Source organism: Seriola dumerili, unplaced genomic scaffold (assembly GCF_002260705.1).
Source record: "Seriola dumerili isolate Sdu_G_001 unplaced genomic scaffold, Sdu_1.0 BDQW01000187.1, whole genome shotgun sequence".
Taxonomy (NCBI): Eukaryota; Metazoa; Chordata; class Actinopteri; order Carangiformes; family Carangidae; genus Seriola; species Seriola dumerili.
In genome coordinates this window covers 644,256-663,019 of record NW_019174442.1, presented here as the reverse complement: position 1 = coordinate 663,019, position 18,764 = coordinate 644,256, and the positions used below count along the sequence as shown (strand labels likewise).

At 39.6% G+C, this 18,764-nt stretch overlaps 2 protein-coding genes across 2 annotated transcripts; one reads left to right on the top strand and one right to left on the bottom strand.

The window, feature by feature from the left end:
* Positions 1-8,372: 8,372 nt before the first annotated feature.
* Positions 8,373-12,556, bottom strand: fbxo5 (F-box protein 5). Its single transcript, XM_022752972.1, has 6 exons — positions 12,479-12,556; positions 11,131-11,765; positions 10,791-10,961; positions 10,348-10,438; positions 9,518-9,739; positions 8,373-9,055 (listed from the first exon to the last, which is right to left on the bottom strand). Exons 2-6 carry the CDS (start codon positions 11,739-11,741, stop codon positions 8,798-8,800), a joined length of 1,353 nt encoding a protein of 450 aa, XP_022608693.1. The 5' UTR covers positions 11,742-11,765; positions 12,479-12,556; the 3' UTR covers positions 8,373-8,797.
* Positions 12,557-13,965: 1,409 nt separating this feature from the next.
* mtrf1l (mitochondrial translational release factor 1 like) lies at positions 13,966-18,520 on the top strand. The gene is made up of 8 exons (XM_022752952.1): positions 13,966-14,661; positions 14,939-15,018; positions 15,169-15,273; positions 15,586-15,664; positions 16,417-16,580; positions 17,104-17,221; positions 17,349-17,485; positions 17,855-18,520. Exons 1-8 carry the CDS (start codon positions 14,244-14,246, stop codon positions 18,065-18,067), a joined length of 1,314 nt encoding a protein of 437 aa, XP_022608673.1. The 5' UTR covers positions 13,966-14,243; the 3' UTR covers positions 18,068-18,520.
* The last annotated feature ends 244 nt before the right edge of the window (positions 18,521-18,764 follow it).

Sequence of the window (18,764 nt, the reverse complement as noted above, 5' to 3'; positions counted from 1 at the left end):
TATAGCCTCCAGAATCAATGTACTATTACGCCTTCAATTCCTATTCATCCAGCTTTCACAGTTTTAGATGGTTGTGAGGTTGTTAAAGGCCTGAAAGTAGGAATACTTTTACTCGTGTTGTCATGCTTCACACCATTAGCAGACTTCTCAGTCAACCAGCTGTATTTCCACAGCTTTGCTCAGTAATGGCTCCCACGCTAAGAGGTGACAGGTGATGATAGAAGCTCAAGTGCAAGTTTGTGTCTGCTCTGTTCATCACAGTTTTGGCTATACAACAACTCAGCCGAAGTAAGTGGACTAATCTAATTATCATTGTTTATTTATTATTAACTGTTTTTATTATTATTATTATTATCAACAATAAACGCTAAAGCTAATGGACACATGAATTTCCTCTAAGGGATAAATAAAGTATCTATCTATCTGTCTATCTATCTATCTATCTATCTATCTATTGAAAGGGGTTTCTCATTTTCTCTCTTTAGCTTTGTGGCAGTCCTGCAAACCCGAAGCCATGGGTCTCATCTCAGGATGATTTAACCTTACTGAACCCTACAAGCCTCAATGCAAAGTTTAGGTCATAATCAGTGACATTTCTGTAAATGTCTTTTTGCTGCTCCCTGACCTGAGAGTGTCACTGCAGTGACAAAGTAGTGATTCATCCCATCTGCAGTGCATCAACACTTTTCCATTTGCACCTCAAATGCAAACAAACAAACAACAAAGCTTTAAGCTTAATATGAAGTGTCTTATATTTCTTCAGGTTGTCATTTCCACTGATGAAGTTGAGAAAGAACTTATATTCTTCTCTCTCCAGATGCTGGAGAGAGAGTTGAAGGAAAGTGACTTAGAGTTGAAGGAAACTAAAAATGAACTAGAATTACTGCCTGGGGGTTGTGTGCCTCTGCCAACCAGCAAAGTTGCAGGAAATATGGTCACAGTCTCCCCTTCCAGAGTTACAGTGTTGAATAATGGCTTGAAGTGTAATTTATGGCCAAAAACATGTCCTGTGAGGTCACAGTGACCTTGACCTTTTCCCACCAAATTCGTTGGACTCCTGTCCCGAAAGTAGACATACTCTCAGCAGGGGCATTGGCTGGACTGTTTACTATCAGCGGCTGAGCCCAGATTCTGCTCCATCACAAAAATGTACTTTTTTTTAAAGTTATTTTTTGCCTTTATTCAGATGGGGACAGTGACAGAGGGACATGAAAGTTGGGGAGAGAGCCAGGATGACATGCAGTAACAGGCCATGGGTCGGATTCAAACCCATGGCTGCTGCGGTAAGGACTGAGCCTAAGTGGCAGGCGCTCTACCAGTTAAGCCACCAGGGCACCCCTAAAAAAAAAAAACATACTCCTAAACAGATGTTTTTATGCATGTTTTATTCATGTTTTTCTGCGTTTGAGGGGCCACACATTGCTTAAAAGAATTTGAAAATTAATTAGAATTTAGATTTAGAGTCAATGTTTATTTCCTTGTTTAATCTGATATCTCTCTTGAGTGAGACAACTTGTTTTTTCCTGTAAACCTTCTCTGATTGGTCTTGCCTCTATTTCTTGAAGACAAAATACAACTCTCTGACGTTCAGTTACGTAGTGACTAACCGCTCAAAGAAAAATCTTATGGGCTACAGCCCCTACTGCCCCGAGGCCAAGCAACGCCCACGGTTTTCACCCATGTTGTCATGCTGCACACCATTAGCAGACTTCTCAACCAGCTGTATTTCCACAGCACTGCTGCGTAATGGCTCCCACCCTAAGAGGTGACAAGTGATGAAAGAAGTTCAAGCGCAAATGAACGGTTTGTTTCTTCTCTGTTCATCACAGTTTAATGCCATTAAAAAGCGTTTCTCATTTTCTCTCTGTTATAGCTCTGTAGCTGTCCAGCAAACCCAGAGAGCATCATGAGCGTCATCTCAGGATGATTTAACCTCACTGAACCCTACGTGCTCCAATGCAAACTATGGGTTATAATCAGTGACATTTCTGTAAATGTCTTTTTTGCTGCTTCCTGACCAGTAGTGATTCATCCTACAGATGTAAATAGGCTGCTCATACTGTATATAGTGCTTTTTTAGTCTTATCAACCACTCAACACATGACAAGCCACATTCACCCATTCACTCACACATTCATACATCGCATTTTCTCACACACACCCACACACCAATGTTACATCGGAGGCAACTTGGGGTTCAGTATCTTGCCCAAGAACACTGACCTTCCGATTATTGGACAACCCACTCGACCTCTTGAGCCACAGCTGTCCAAGATGTAGACGTGTTGATGTTGCCACCTGCTAGGAAAGATAAGAATAGCTGTTGTCATTTTAACATTAACCCCACCTGCAGGCAACAAGTGTTACTGCTGCAGCTTTTTCTTTTTTGTATAGCTGCTAATTTGATGATTTTGTTTATTTATTTACCTTGTTAAACATCTGTAAACAAAGCTTAAAGCTAAATATGAAGCTTTGTTATTGTCCATCAGACAACAAGGCCTAATTGTAAATCTTCTGGAGAAATCAGAGGTCAACAGCAGATATGCATGTTTCATAAACACTTTAGTGTAGTTGTAGTTCAAATGTGCAGTATCAAAGACCCTGGTCATCCAATTATTTTCTTTTCTTTTGCCCTCTTTTTCATATTTCTGAAATGAATTATAGATGTGATTTTAACTCCTTATACTACTTCCTGGTTGAGTAATGCTTATTTCCTAGCTTTACTATCCTCAGGCATTTTTGCAACAAAGTCACAAAATTAAACAAACAAACGGAAAACAACATTTCTATACTGTCTCCTTCAAAACATCTCACTCTTTCTGTTGTGACTCAGCTTGTTTATAAGCATCAAAATTGCAGCAAATATTTGACTCATAAATGTCATAAGCAATGATCTGCAGGGCCGTACCCAGATCAGGCAATCTCACAATCAGAAGTAAATGTGTCACTCTGGGTGGATGAAAGACTGAAAGGACTTTGCCGATTCAAAATTAGCTTCCTTTATTGTGATAGAGAGACAGGAAGGTTGGGGAGAGAGAGGGGATAACATGCAGCAAAGGGCCGCGGGTTGGATTCAAACCCACGGCCACTGTGGTTAGGACTAAACCTATGTGGTATGCGCTCCACCTGGTGAGTCACTGGGGCGCCCTGCTCCTATCAATTTCAACCAGATGGCTTGATTTCATGTGTGGCAAAAGACTAAGATTCTACAGCCACGCTAGAGGCTTAGTGAGGCTGTATTTGGGGACAGTGATGCAAGTGTTTGAAAAAGTATTAGGACCCTTCATTTAAGTAAATGTGCTAATACCGCAATGTAAGAACACACCAAAGGTCAAGCACTGAAAACTTTGCGTAAGTAAAAGTATGTAAGTATAATCAGAAAAATTAATTTAAAGTATTAAATTACTCAACAATACTAAACAATCCTATTAATGTTGCACTATTAGGCCTATGTACAAAATCATTAGATTGTCATTAATGGTACATTAATATATTACTGTACCCAGACCTCCAAGTGAAAGCTTCACATTGCTTGTTTTGTCCAAACCTCAAACCCTGTCAGTCATCCTGTGTGTATATTTTGTAACTTATGCTCCAGTGTCTACAGTAAATTTTGTATGTTCACCTTTGTTTAAACACATCCAATAGCCTGCACATTAACAGTGTTTGCTCATGTTGTGCTTGTGATTTTATGCGCGTTCATATGTGCGTGTTTTCGTGTAAGCACATTGAATTGAGTGAGGCGGATTTGTCATCATTAAAAAAAAAAAACTCTGGTCAGTGCGTTTCTGTGTAAGCATTGTGGTACATACAATTCTGTGTGTGTCTGTGTGTCTCCAGGACATGTGTGATTACTGCCTGTTTTGTGGCTTCATTCATTAACTCTCATCACTGCTGATCTTAATGGATCAAACGGAGTAAAAATGGACAGAGAGAGAGGGCTGCAACCTTTTAACACCAAGCACTGTGTGTATGTGTGTGTGTGTGTGTGTGTGTGTGTGTGTGTGTGTGTGTGTGTGTGTGTGTGTGTGTGAAGGCTGAGCTCAGCTGAAGACACATATACATGTACAGGTATGACTCAGAAAGCGCTCACTGAACCTCTTCAGGTGATATTTCCATTTTCTTATATTTCCATGCATCACTAATCAATAATACAAAAATTAGTAAACAAAGCTGTTACAAGTGCAGATTCTGACTATTCTGTCTGCCACAAATTGGGGCTGGGCTGAGCTAAACCCTCAGTGTTTCAAGATCCTAACAACACCTCTGCAATAAAGCTTAAATAAAGCCTTGACATATGTTTTGTACATTTTTTGTTTTTTTTAAATTAAAAGCATGAAGTTACCAGCCAGACTTCATTTTTCCCCTCCTCATTCTCAGTCTGAAGACTCACTTCCTGCTTGCTTCTCATTTCCCTGGCGGCGATCTACTGACAGCTTCATTTCAGGGCTTTTACAGTTCAACTTTGGTGACATACGGCCGATTGACATGTGGAAGTCACTGTGCATCAAGATCATCAACCTGAAAAACACACACACACAGATGCAGCTCACATGGTCCGGATCTTGCCCTGTCATATTACATAACCCACCCGCCACCCCACCCCCACCCCACCCCCCACCCCTCCTCTATCCTTGGGCTGAAATGTGCTATTTATGCGAAAAAGCAGAAAAAGAGTGAACTTCAAAGGATGAGCAGATAAAATGCTAAGAATAGTGACAGAAAAGAGTCCAGGGGACAGGATGATGAGAAGAACACAGACATGGATTTGCCTCGCTTTCAAGAGAAAATACTAAACAATTAAATTAAAACTCCTTTTCTTGCCTTCCATTAACATTATAAGTGAGTGGATATTCTGTGTTTTTGTGACATAATATATTATACAAAATGTTGACCTGCAGCAAGTTGCTCTAAATGCCCTAACAACATAGGAGGCTACAGCTACAATGTTGTGTTTGAGTCCCCATGATGCACCAGTTTATTCACACACACACACACACACACACACACACACACACACACAACACACACAACACACACACACACACACACACACACACACACACACACACACACACACACACACACACACACACACACACACACACACACACAGATGTGGAAGCCAGCTCTAATGACTTTTACAATTAGCAGCAGGTCTGACTGTGTTGGGCTTGTGTCTCGGTGCAGCAGCCGATCAATAAATCTGCCAGATAAATGATCCTGAGTCGCTGAGGGAGCGAAAGGCCACAGCACAGATTAATAGGCAGCGGCCACCACAGCGACATCAGCACCCCTGACGTTTTACAAAATAATCCATTTAGTTCCATCATCATGACATTTTCTTACAAGTGTACAGCTGCTTCTCTCTGTGTTGAAAGAAAGGCCTGGTAGATGCTGGATTTCTGAGGCTGACACCTACATCAACATTTGAGAGGCTAAAAAAAATCTGATAACTATATTGCTGCTGCTAAAGGTCCCTTAAAGACAAATATTAGGTAATACAGTATTTTATTGAGAGCTCTGACAAGCAACATGATATGTCGTGGTACAACTACAAATAGCAATTTGAGTGCTTTCTGAAAAACTAGTAGGGTTTTATCACGTCACAGGACATCCCACTGAAATAACTCTGCGTGCAAGAGCTGACACATGAATGAAAGCTGACTGATGTTTACATGTGTCATCACAACAAAACTCTGAGCAACTCAGCTATAAGAGAGAGAGAGACAAATGGGTCATCCTGCAAATGTCAGAGGTAACCATCTAATGTCAGTGATGCTATTCTCAGCTTCATAAGTGATGATGATTGATTCAGGCAAACTTTTTTTTTTTAAGGGAAAACTGGCAGACTGGCATTTTTATCCTTGGAGGAATTTTCCAAAAGCTGGTGAGTGTTTGTTTTGAAAGTCTGACTCTCAGCAATGAAAAAATGCAAAAGGTATTTTTCTTCTCTCAAATCAAACTGATATTAAACTGACCACAGCTCAGTTTTTGTCAGACCTGTCACAACAGCTCACAAGGCATTATGAAGCATTAGAAGTAAAAGAAAAGAACACTGAGTGCACGACAGCTACTGTACGAAGAAAGATGAAAAACTTTTAAGTTTTAATACCTCATCAGTGACTGACAGCATGCTAAATTTAATGTAATTTTCAGACTTTTGTGCCACAATTTACTGCAAGAAAAGTTTCTCTTCGTCTCTAATAATCTTCCTACGAAACATGAACACTGTTGCAGCTTTTTCTTCCACCTCCCTGAAGTTGGGGGGTTCACAAGGGACAATTTCCTGACAGTAGCAGGAGCAAATCTGTCTTCAATTCATTCTGTGCTGCATGTCTTTCCTGTGTTGGAAGGGTTAGGCTTCACCCCTCTCCTTCCTGCTGAAGAAGTTTTAGATTAATCCTCTCTGACACTAAACATATCAAATGTGCAGTATGAATCCTGCATTTTCCAGCCTCTGTAACCTTTCCTCCTCAGAGTCTGGACTTAATGTGGAAGCACAGGTGAAACGCAGGAACCTTTTTTTAAGAATTCACATTTCTTATTCCTGATCCCCAGAACAGATGGGTGAATATTTGTGAACATGCAGCACTCTCCTCTAAACTTAGTAACCAAAAGGGAGAACCTTAAAATGTGCAATGTCATCCCAGTTTACTCTGTAACAATGAATGGGGCTCTGGTGCTGTGAGGCCATAAAATGTTTGTGTAATTTTTCACACTAAAATTAATGTTTCAAATTTTAGGATTTATATCCAGTTCATAATCTGGATGAGACCCATTGGGGTTGTACACTACCCAGCTACTCTGTCTCCATGAGAACGTGAATACTGTAATACTGTTGTGTAAACGTGTCCTTTAATAAAAGAGCAGTCAAGTAATCCATTTCTATCCTGCATCTAAGGGGAGGGTTGGCATGGGGAGAATAGCAAGAAATTAACAAAAAAATTGCTTCCACTAGGTGGCACACCAACCACTAATCAACATAAAAAGACTAAAGACAGGTGGAGGCAAAATGCATAACGGTGGTCAACAATGCAGCTCAGGCTGAAGTTGTCTCTTTGCTGCAGACTGTGCTTGGTAGGGATCGAAAATAAATTAATTTGAAAATGTACTACTTTGGTTCTAAGGCGGCCGCCTGTCCCTGTGATCTGGAGCAGTGTCCGGCCCACTCCCCTAACAGCTTGCTGGCTGAGCGCATGGTCCACTGGAGACAAGCTAGCCGCCTCCCCCGAGCATTAGCATTAGCTTGCAGCTAACTTGCTGGCATTGTACATTGATGAATGATTAAAACGATTTCAATAGAAGACTGCCAAATAAAATTTTTTTAAAAAAAAGTAATTAAATGCACATTTACAGTGATGTTTTTTTCATATAGTGTATGTTTGCATGAAAATTATTATTTTTGAAGAAACATTTATATATTAACTTTTTAAAAGTATGACAGAGAGTCTAACTTCTCAACATTGACAATGTTATTATTCATGTTTATATTTATCTCTATTTATGTCATCTCTGACTGGATATTTAATATAACGTTGTATATTTTTATGCGACTCACCAAAACAAAAATGACAATAAGTGAATAAATAGGATGTCATAAAAATAAAAACAGGTTGTGAGATACAAAACAAGAGAGCCAAAGTCCCAATGATGCAGAGATGAGGAGCTCCACAGGGAGGGAACAATGCTGCCCTCTAGTGAAATAATTCAGGAAGTGACCAGAGCTGAAATCTAAGAAACATTATAACACATATCGATATTTGCAGTAGTAAATAACATTTACTACTACAACTATAACTTAAGTTTCCTTTTAAGTTGAAATGGTTAGCACCCAACATATTTTATAGGCTCTTTATGTTCGGTGTGCAATAATCCTAAATTGTAAGGTAACTAGTAACTGTAGCTGGCAGATAAATGTAGTGCAGTAATACAATATTTCTCTCTGAAATGGAGTGCAAGTATCATGAAATGAAATTACTTGAGTGATTGGCATTTTATAAACTCGTTCTATATCAACAAGGCAACTTTAAAGTTGTTTTGACCAACCAACAGCCCAAAAGCCAAAATGGCAGGTTCCTTAACCTTAACCTATAATGAGAAAACAAAAAGAGAAGTTGTAACTAGGTCAGCTTTAGAATTGACTGATTCTCAATAGATTATTCAACAAACTAATCACCTAAGAAAATTAGTGAAGATATTCATAATTTCTTATGGTCAAATAAAACTCATATCAAACTCAATTTTCACCATGTCACACGTCAAACCGAAGCTGAGTCTGCACGCAGTTCTGCGATAAATGAACCACAAAAACAGGTTACGTTTTATGAAACATCTATTTACAGTTAACACACATCAGTGAATCTGAACATTTAAAGACCCTTTGAAGATCAACGTTTATACAAAAAAACAAACAAAAAAAAAATTGTATACAAAACCACTTAAAAATGACAATATATAGTTACATTAATTTCATTTTAAAACATAATAAAAATTGTACGATTTAAAGCTTATGAGTCTGACTTCTTTGGCATCAAATATGTTGTCGCTGAGAGACGACAACAGATTTAGCCAGATGACACTTTCTGGTTGATTGTCCAAGTTGTGTTTTTAACAAGTGCTTCAGTCAGTTGAGTTCTACATGTAACACCAAGTCTTATTGCCACAGTGCGCACATAGAAGCCACTTCCAGACTGCTCCGGTAAAATTTTCCCACATTGTCCGAGCTACTGGAAACGCTGCCAGTGCAGAGAAAGATGACCCACCCAGTTAAAACAGTCAGTGATTAAAACCCCCATCACAGGCGCCTGACGTTCCTCTTGCTGCGAGTGCTACCTGGTATGATTGAGGTCGTCTTGGAGGCGGAGTGGGCTCTTGGCAGCACTGTTCGGCAGGGGATGGAGCCGTGGAAGGCCTCTTGGCAGTGGGTGCAGAAGTCGAATTGACAGTTGAGCCGTGTGCATGTAGCCCTCTGAGTCTCGGCTGAATGAGTTGCGGGTGAGCCGCAACGCTTGCAGGAACGCAGAGACTGGTGCTGCTTCAGTCTGTTGGCGGCCTGGACAGAAGAACAAAAACACATGTTTGTTAAAGGTGAAATCTAAAGAACATAATGTACATTAGTACATTTTTCGAAGCTTAAAATCCATTGTATGCTCAAGCATCATTTTCACTGTGTGACAACCCTAATACACTTTGCAATTATGTCAATTAATGGATCAATAGAAAACTAATTAGCAACAATTTTCAAGTTGTCATTTTCAAGTAAAAACTCCTTTAAGTTCGATGGTTTCTGATTCTCAGTGTAAGAATCTGCTACAGTTACTTGTGTTACATTATAGTAAAATTAATATATTTGGGTTTTGGACGTGGTTTGGGTTTTAGAGTTTGTGGATAGACATGTTTCACCATTTCCCAACGTTTTTAGGACCAAATAATTAATGGAGAAAATAACTGACTATAACTAAATTGATAATGAAAACAAATCAGTAGATGCAGGCCTTCATACCCAAACACTCACCTGCATAAATTCATTGAAGCGTGTACATTGGGAATTGGTTGTACTGCTCTTTTGAGAGGGAGCAGTCTGTCTATTGACCCTGCAGCTCCGTGAGGATGAGGAGGAAGAGGATGATTGAGTGCTTGATGAGGCCAGGGTCTGCATGCAGGACAGCACCACCCTGGACACAGCCACATCTCTTGTCAGACCACAATCCCTTTGTCTCAAAGAGCTACTTGATTCCTAAAAAACAAACAAACAAAAACAAATTATAGCATGAAAAACACTGAATAAGTTTCAGCTACACATTTAGTATTTCAAAACTTTTTAACAAAGTATGCCAACACATACACCGACACTTAACACATCGTTTTTTCTCCTATTCGTCACATTCATTTGAAGTAGTTAAGTGGCAAACTTTCATTCTTTCTTAAAAAAAAAAAAAAAAAAAGTTTCCCATATTAGCCAAATCTGGGATATGTAGATATTAAGGAATTCAAGAATTCCTCATCTTGGGATTTTCCACATGGGGAACACAAGTGGAGATAAAACCAAAAGTCAAACCTCAAGTTAAACAGACATAGAAAGGTGTGGTTGAATTGGGTTTAAGGGTTTTTGAAGCTAAAGGCAACATATTGTGTTTATTCAGTGGTGTAGTCCCCAGTATTGTTTCAGAACATGGTGTGTGGTTTCAGCTATGAGCCAAGGCATGTAGAGAACAGAGGCTGTACACTTCCTGTGTGTGTGTAACCCCATCGATGACCAGAGGCACCAAAATGCCCAAATTCTTGTTCAAATTATCTTATTTCTTAGATGCGATTACTGGTGTGGGTTTGTGTGCGTTTCCTCACCCTGAGAGCATCCTCAGCTTGCCGACACCTGTTCAGAGCTGTGGTATCCTCACAGATGATCTTCCTCCACGTCTTGCTCACTTTCTTACAGCTGTGAGTTGAGAAAAGGTGAACATGTGATGAATGTGGACGAGAAAAACATGGTAACTATGAAGAGGAAATAATTCTTGTCAGTTTCTCTAAAGTACTAAATTTCCTTTGAATAGCTCACAGGCCATGCCTTCATCTGAGCGCACATAGACACACAAAAAACTACTTGTTCCCTTAAAAAGATACTTATTAGTTTTACTGTTTACATCAGCTGCTAATTGTGTTTGGTTTTAAGCAGACTGATAAAAACAACTTTCCCCCTTTAACACCCTTGAAACAATCAAAATTGCATGTTGGCCATCACTTATGAATATGAACCCTCTTTCCACACAGTGAAGCATGTGGTAGTTTACCTAATGAGGTCCATGTCTCCCAGCAGAGCCAGGATGTTGGTCAGGATGCTTCTCATGTTCCTGGACAGCAGAGATGTTAACACGTCGACGTACTCCTGACCCATATGGCCTCCGATCACCCGATCCAAAATATAATCCTCTGCCACCTTTGAGACTATGCTCCAGTCATACCTAAGACATAGGAAAACAGCTGTAAGTTAACTGTAAAATGTTCAGTAGACAATTAAGTCTTTTTGTTTAACTGAAACAAAGAATCAAACTTTCAAACCATTTATAGTTTTGATATTGTCAAGATATCCCATAAACGGAAAGATATGGTCATATGATAATATAATCCTACCTTTTATTCTTCTGATAGCTCTTGGCAAGCTCTTCGCACACAGCCCGCTGGAACTTCAGTATAGGCAGGTTGGGGTCATTGTGATGGTCGGAGGGGGTGGATGCCGCTATTCTCCTCGTGGGACGAGGAGTGGAAGCTGCCACCAGAGACATTGGACAGCTAGAGTTTGTCCTCCCCTGACATTTGGAGGGAGAATTATTTGGTGATATTGTCTTTTCTTGATGTGCAGCAGAAGGCAGTAGGGTTGCTTTGAGTTTTCCCTGGATGTGGTCATCCTCCTCATTCCCGTGATCAAAAATCTGACTGTTGTGCAGAGACAGATAGCCACTGTCCTCAAACGCTTCATCCGCAGTCCTGTCAAGTTCTCTGTTGGTGCTGTTTTCCTTGTTGTGGACTTGTCTGGTGTCGTTGTTGAGAGAGAACAACACTGTGGTCACACTGGCAGGTGGACACTGAGGTTTAATGGGAATGGGCTCTTTCACTGGTGAAGCTTTGATGTGAAGCACCTTGGACTGCGCAGCAGCCATATTAGCAGAGCTTTTCTCCATGTTGTTGGCCCTGGCAGCCTCGTAGCTAGGACATTTCATTGTGGCTTTCTTAGAGTGAAACATACACACTGTGCAGTATGTAGATTCCTGGATAAATGAGACACATCAGGAGATTATGTTAAATTTTACATGCTGAATGTGATTGTCAAGATGGCTTCTCTCATGCAAGCTAACTTAGCAACATCCAACATCAAAGTTATCTATTAAGTTGCCAGACACGAATAAAGGAATAACATATGTCTATATCGCTATTAAACTATTAAGATAACAAGTGGATATAGTTAGAAACTCTACCGCCAAACATTTTACAAAACAAATGGTTGATTTTGGCGCGATGTAGATTTGGCGGAAAAGTAGCAAGAGTGACGTGAATATAATCAGACAGGAGACAAACGTTATTAAATGCATGTTGGTGTTTTCTAAACAAAATTCATCTTATGATATAACTTAATGCTTACTAACGGGTAAATGTTCTGTACCAGATAACATCACTTAGTAACCTCCATTTGCGCGAGTACAGTGGGTGTATGTCAAGTAGTTCGTAAGTTACTTTATCAGCTCGTGTGCACCCGCATTACTCAAACTATCAATACTAATTATACTCTGCAATTAAGCACCGTTTCTGTTCGAATAGTTAGCAGACATTTAATTCCCCTAGCTTTTCGATGGACCTAACTAACCTTAACCTAGCATGTAACGTTACTCCGGAAAGCTAATGTTGCTGACAGACAATCATTACACATGTAGCATCTTAACATCAACACTTCGGACGGTGGGAGATATGAAGTGAAGCCTCCTACCTCACGTTTGTATTTATTGTTATCCAAAGAAGATTCTTGCTTCCCTCCTTTTGCCCGCTGAGCTGACCGACGAGTGAGAGCCGCTCCACCTAGGTTAAATGCTTCTCAACTGAAAGTCCGCCAGTCGTTGTTCCTTATTTGAAATCCGTGCGCAAAGGGCGCAAACCAATCACAGCGAAGCGGGTGTCCGTCCATTTAAAATATTAACCAATGGGAGTTGTGATTTTAAGAAGTAATAATGACGTCAGCGCGCAGTCGACGTACACTACTGATTTTTCCGCTTCTCGTTTTTTCCCACCCAAGAGAATGAGAATAGCCGCGCCAATCTGTCACAGTAGTTATAGCCTATGTAAACTAGGTTATATCTACAGTGCTGAAGTATCGGGAGTTACCAAACCTCAGCCGAATTGAATATTAGGCTACATTATTGTAAAAACAAGAATAATGTAGAGGTAATGCACAGGAATCAATCAAAAATGAAAATAATCTTTATATAGATTAATATTGGTAAGGGAGTTCATGGTAAATGTACATAATCGTTTTCATATGTGAAATACCCTTTCACAACCTTTCAATAGCCACTGTATATGTATGATACAGTTTCAAATAATGCGCACTTTTCACTGTTTATTAGATTTATGTTCCTTTATATCGTTGCAAATATTTTAGTCACATCACACTGTTAAGCAGAAACTACAATCCAAATAAGGCCGAATCAGACCTATTAGTCTACCAGTAAGGGGTAATTTTGCAAGGCAAACACAAAACAGACTGGAAGAGAGCTAAAATCTCCATCGTAATTCTGTCAGGAATCCCACTGTTAAACAAAAAAGAAAAAGCTAAAAAGACTGGTCATTCACAGGACAGTTTAGTTCACACCCCTGCCTGGAATGTGTGAAGTGGCTCTTTCATTGAAACCAAGCAGGGAGCAGTTGGGGGATGTAGTTGTCTAGTTAAGTTTAGTTTACATTAGTGTGTTTCACTGTTAACTTTTCACTTTAATCGTATGTTTTTTAGTGTGCATTATAGGCAAAGACACAGGGTGCAGAAATGCTCACACAAGGCAGAACCAAACTTTACTGGGGTGCTGTTGTATGTTGATGTTGAATGTAGAACTTAAGGGTAGATGAGAAAACTATTTAGGCAGGGGGAGAGAGTGAAGCTTGTTGGTGGGTGGCAGATCCTGAGCCCTGACGCTCAACATCTTTGCATACTGAATTACATAATGCTAACTAAATGATGATCCCAGTGTCAACCCTATTTTTAATTCAATGTGCAATTTACAAGTCCACACAGTCATTACCATTACTATTATTACTATTATTATTATTATTATTATTAATATTGTTATCATTCACTAAGTCTTGGTGTACTTTTATTTTCGTTGCAGAGTGGCGTAATCATGGTGGAGTCGTCTTAAACCTGCTGTAAATTTGTCTGCAGAAGAAGAAGTTTTACCAACTGCGCATGCGTGGAACATTCAACATGTCTGCACCCTTCAACAAGGTGGTAAAGGAGCAATATTTTTATAAACAAACCTTGACAGTCACCTGCTAGATTGTCTTTAGACATTTTATGACTGGAAACAGGTTCGTAATACCCGTATCGATGTTTCCGATGAGAGTAAAAACCTAAGGGAGCGATTCAACCGTTTGTTATTTGACTGAAAGATAGACATATTAAGTAGCTAGTAAAGTGTCAGCGAGTCATATGAGGATGTTTGTGCCGCTTTACAGTCAATATTCCTACCAAATCTACTTATAACATGGCTTACAGGAGAGCTGTAACCCTCCTTCCAACAGGAAAGGATGGTATCTTTAGTAAGTTGATACCTCTTTTTCAAAAATCATCAAATGCCATCAGCCAAACTGTTAGATTTCATAATCACTGTGAAAGAACTACAAGGACTCTCCACACCAGTGCACAGTTGCTGGTGACCAAGTTACTGTCAGTGGATGAGCTTTTTGCCAGGCGCTCTATGCAGGAGTATCTAAAGAAGATTGAGACAGACTACAGCGAATGTTTGAGAGTAGTAAACAGCGGTGCGATGGAGGAGCAGCGCAGTGAGGACGAGCTGAGGACCAAGAGGAGCCAGGTGTCCCTGCTGGCTCCTCTCATCCAGAGCATCAGAGAGCTGGACACCAAACTCAAAGAGATCGCTGAGACCGAGATGCTCCTGAAAGGTGAGACTGCTCTGCTGATGTCACATAGGGGCAATAAATAGATTGAATAATGGTCTTTGGTGTCAGTTTTCATCGATCTGTAAAATAATTAACAATTATTATACATAAATATTTTTACAGTATTTCTGCTAGAAAAATGACTGAAATGATTAATAGATTATTGAAATAGTTGCCAATTATTTTTCCACAGATCAATCAGTTGATTAAACAACTCATTGTTTCAGGTCCACATATCACACAACCCTTGTTTACTGTATATTTTTGTTTCTCCTCAAAGATGAAGACCCAGCCCTGCGAGAACTGGCGGAGTTGGAGAGAGAAGGCTGTTTGCAAGATATTCAAGCTCTTAGACAAAAGGTAGAACTGTGACATTTCAGTTTTGCGACAAACTTGTGCCGTATAAATAAACACCAGAACTAATGTTAAACCATCAGCTAACTGAAGATGTTTCTATTTGCTGTTTTGTTTTTGTTCCTTACTGTCAAATCAAACTGCTTCACCAATCAGATCATGGATCTGTTGATCCCTGAGGAGGAGGCTGATCTGAGTGACCTCATCCTAGAGGTCACTGCCGGTGTTGGGGGTCAGGAGGCCATGCTGTTCACTGCTGAGGTCTGGAATTTCTTATGTTCTTGTTAAGACAATGCACTTTTTAAAAAATAATACTTGACCAAGAAAGTAGCAGCACATTTATTTAGAGAAAGAACAATAAATACATTTTATAATAAGATGGGTACAAAAAAAATTTGATACCCATGTAATTGCAACAATTGTCCCTGTCATTTTACATCAGGACAACAGTAGAAACTTTAGAATGGATAAAGACAGGGACATAGAGGCAGGGCTCATAATGATGATATAAAACACCCACAACATTTTCTGTGTATTTACCTGATGACTCGTTCTGTCTCTTCTCCTCTGAAGGTGTTTGACATGTACCAGGGCTTCGCTCAGCATCACGGCTGGTCCTTTGACATCCTGGAGCACATGACCAGTGAGATAGGTCAGTGCACACAAACTCTAGTGAGGTTTTTTTTGGGAAGCGTCAGCCAAAGAGCTTTTGTCTTTCAACTAGTTACTGAAGTAGGACTGATTAATCTGCTAAGTATTTTCGTGTCTAGTATAAAACATCAGAAAAAAATGACAGTTTCCAGAGTCATCAAAGGTCTTATTTTATCCAACAATAGTCCATAACCCATAACCATTTTCAATTTAAAATAATGTTAAGACAAAAAAGCAGCAAATCATCTAATTTGAGAAGCTGAGACCATCAAATATTTTTGTTGAAATATGACATTAACAATTAAGATTATGATGTTATGTGCTGGTTATTTTTCTATCAATTAATAATTGTAGCAGCTCTAGGCTGAAAGTAGGGATGAGATAGGAGGATCATAGTATGTCAACAAAAAAAGGAAAACCCTGCTGTTTTACATTTTTACTGTACAGCCAATATTGCAGTAACTGACTCCAAACACAAGGGGGCGTCTGTGCTACGCCACAGATGTGAAGAGATCACTGAAGTGGAAGATTTCTTGGAGGAAAGTTTAAATGTTTTCATTAAAAATATGTTTTAAAACAAAAAACTAAATTCTAGAAATGAATAAGTGTGAAAACATTCCCCCTTTTTCACAAGAGCATTTGAATTAACTACATCTCATTGCCACCAGCTTGCAGTCGGACTGTACAGAATCACCTGCTATAAACTATTGACTAGCACTATAGTATTGGTACTTATTGCTCACCTTCCACCAGGTGGACTACGTCACGCCTCGGCCAGTATCAGCGGCCCTCAGAGCTACAAGAGAATGAAGTTTGAGGGTGGAGTTCATCGAGTGCAGAGGGTTCCCAAGACTGAAAAACAGAGCCGCATGCACACCAGCACCATGACTGTGGCTATACTGCCCCAACCCACTGAGGTGCAGTTTACATGAGGGATTGATGGATGGATGACACAAACATAGTGAACAACCCAGTTTCCCACAGGAATCATTGCAGATCAAATAGAATAAATATTTTGGAGAGCATCTTGATTTCTTGATATCAAGCATTTCCTGTTGAAATTGGATGTGGGATGGAATTGTTGACTAATGTGATATCACATAGGTGGGAAAAGTTAGTTTGTTGTGATGGGAGGAATGAAGTCAAAGCACTTTTCAGCCATACAAAAATGCAAGTATCGTAGTTTTGGCATTTACAGCTTAATCTGTGTGTATTATTAAAAGCACAGAACATTTATTTTTATTTATTTTAGCATGACTTAATAAATGTTTTCCTCATATGCTTTAATTTAGTGCCCGTTATAGCTGATTCTTCATTTCCCATTTGTTGTTTAACACTGTTTTACCAATGCATGTAGGATGATAAGTAGTTCTGTTCTTCTGCTCATCTGCTGTTAATTTAGACATAAGTACATTTTTAGTATTTGTGTCTTCCTTTCAGATCTCTTTCACAATAAACCCAAAGGACCTGAAGATAGAAACAAAGAGGGCAAGTGGAGCTGGAGGTCAAAGTGTCAACACCACAGACAGTGCAGTCAGAATAGTCCATCTGCCTTCAGGTAAAAACTGCATACACCTTGTGTTGCAATAGATAGGAACATACTTCACAGTTTTGCTTATGAAGCACAACGAGAGTGCACGTCAATGGGATGTCCACATAAGAATCGTACCTTGTGTGTTTGTTAGGTGTGGTTGCAGAGTGCCAGCAGGAACGGTCCCAGCTGAAGAACAAGGAGAAAGCCATGACGGCTCTGAGAGCAAAACTGTACAGCATGAAGCTGGAGGAGGAGACCAGCAAACGCTACAACCAACGTAAAATACAGGTGAGACACACTGAGACCCATATAATGTATCTACAGATGATATGACAAGTGATGCTGTCTCTCTGAAATGTTATAATAACAATAATAGGATGTTGAATTTCATTAGTTACTGTTACAATAAAATTAGATAAAATTTAATTAATCAGCCAAACAAGTAACACAGAAAAAAAGGTCCACGTCTGAATGTTCAAGTAATTTTCTGTCTTCTTTGCTAAAAAGAGCTAATAATGCAAAATAAAGGACAGCAAAATAAAAAGGACACATGCCAGATAAAGGTAGAACATAAACAATGTCAAAAACCGAGTGAGCGAAGGAACGTCATTTTTATGTTTTACCTCCTTTATCTCCTTCTTCTTTCTCCTCCTCCAGATTGGCACCAGAGGCAGATCAGAGAAGATCCGGACGTACAACTTTGCCCAGGACCGTATAACAGACCACCGGATCGGCATGACAGTCCATGACGTCAAGAGCTTCCTGCTGGGAGAGGATCTGCTGGACGACATGAACACCTCGCTGCAGGAGTTCTCCAACCAGGAGACGCTCATGGAACTGCTGGGAGAAGATGACCAGGAGGGTTCATGAGGAAGATGCATTTTGCGGGAAGCTTACAGTATTTCAGCAGAGTGCTGAACACAGGAATATAAGTCACTGCTATTCTGCTTCAAATTCTGCAGTGAAGACTGTAAGGAAAAGGACCATGATGGCGCCTAAGTCTTAATGCTTCTGCCCATTCAAATATGATTTTCATTACTGATGTCTACACGGATGGAGATACAGGACTCCTTTTTTGTGAACCATTCGCACATCCAGGATCGAAGAGTAATGTCAGCGGAAACATATAAGTGCCCAATAAAATTAATTATGTGAGTGACTGTAGTGTTGTATTTGAACATGAGCAGTAAAAATAATGACTGAGAGTAATAAGAGTTTCTAGCCCCCATTGGTTGAATGTAACCAAGTACATTTACCTGAGTATTGTACTTAAATACAATTTTAGGTATGTATAATTTACTTGAGGATCATTTCAGTGTAAAAATAAACATCACAGAGTTCTCTGTTGGTTATACTATGTAATGGAGACTAAATGACCTTTAACATCACTGTGGGATTTCTGATTTGACATTTCATTAATGTCAGTGTATATCTGCGATAAGTTAATGGCAGTATATAAGCCCTGCCAATTTATTGGTGTAGCTGTAGTGGTGACCTTCAAATATGAGGCATTGCTATTAAATTACCCAAAAGATTATAGAACAGTTCAAATTAGCTACACATTAGC

Excerpts from the sequence above, each read along its gene's own strand:
- mtrf1l (XM_022752952.1), top strand. The coding sequence starts at position 14,244 with ATGGCTTACAGGAGAGCTGTAACCCTCCTTCCAACAGGAAAGGATGGT. Across the intron at positions 15,665-16,416 it reads GCACATGACCAGTGAGATAG|GTGGACTACGTCACGCCTCG; the intron begins GTCAGTGCACAC and ends ACCTTCCACCAG. Across the intron at positions 16,581-17,103 it reads TACTGCCCCAACCCACTGAG|ATCTCTTTCACAATAAACCC; the intron begins GTGCAGTTTACA and ends TCTTCCTTTCAG.
- fbxo5 (XM_022752972.1), bottom strand. The coding sequence starts at position 11,741 with ATGTTTCACTCTAAGAAAGCCACAATGAAATGTCCTAGCTACGAGGCT. Across the intron at positions 9,740-10,347 it reads AAGCTGAGGATGCTCTCAGG|GAATCAAGTAGCTCTTTGAG; the intron begins GTGAGGAAACGC and ends TTTGTTTTTTAG. Across the intron at positions 9,056-9,517 it reads GCTTCAATGAATTTATGCAG|GCCGCCAACAGACTGAAGCA; the intron begins GTGAGTGTTTGG and ends TCTTCTGTCCAG.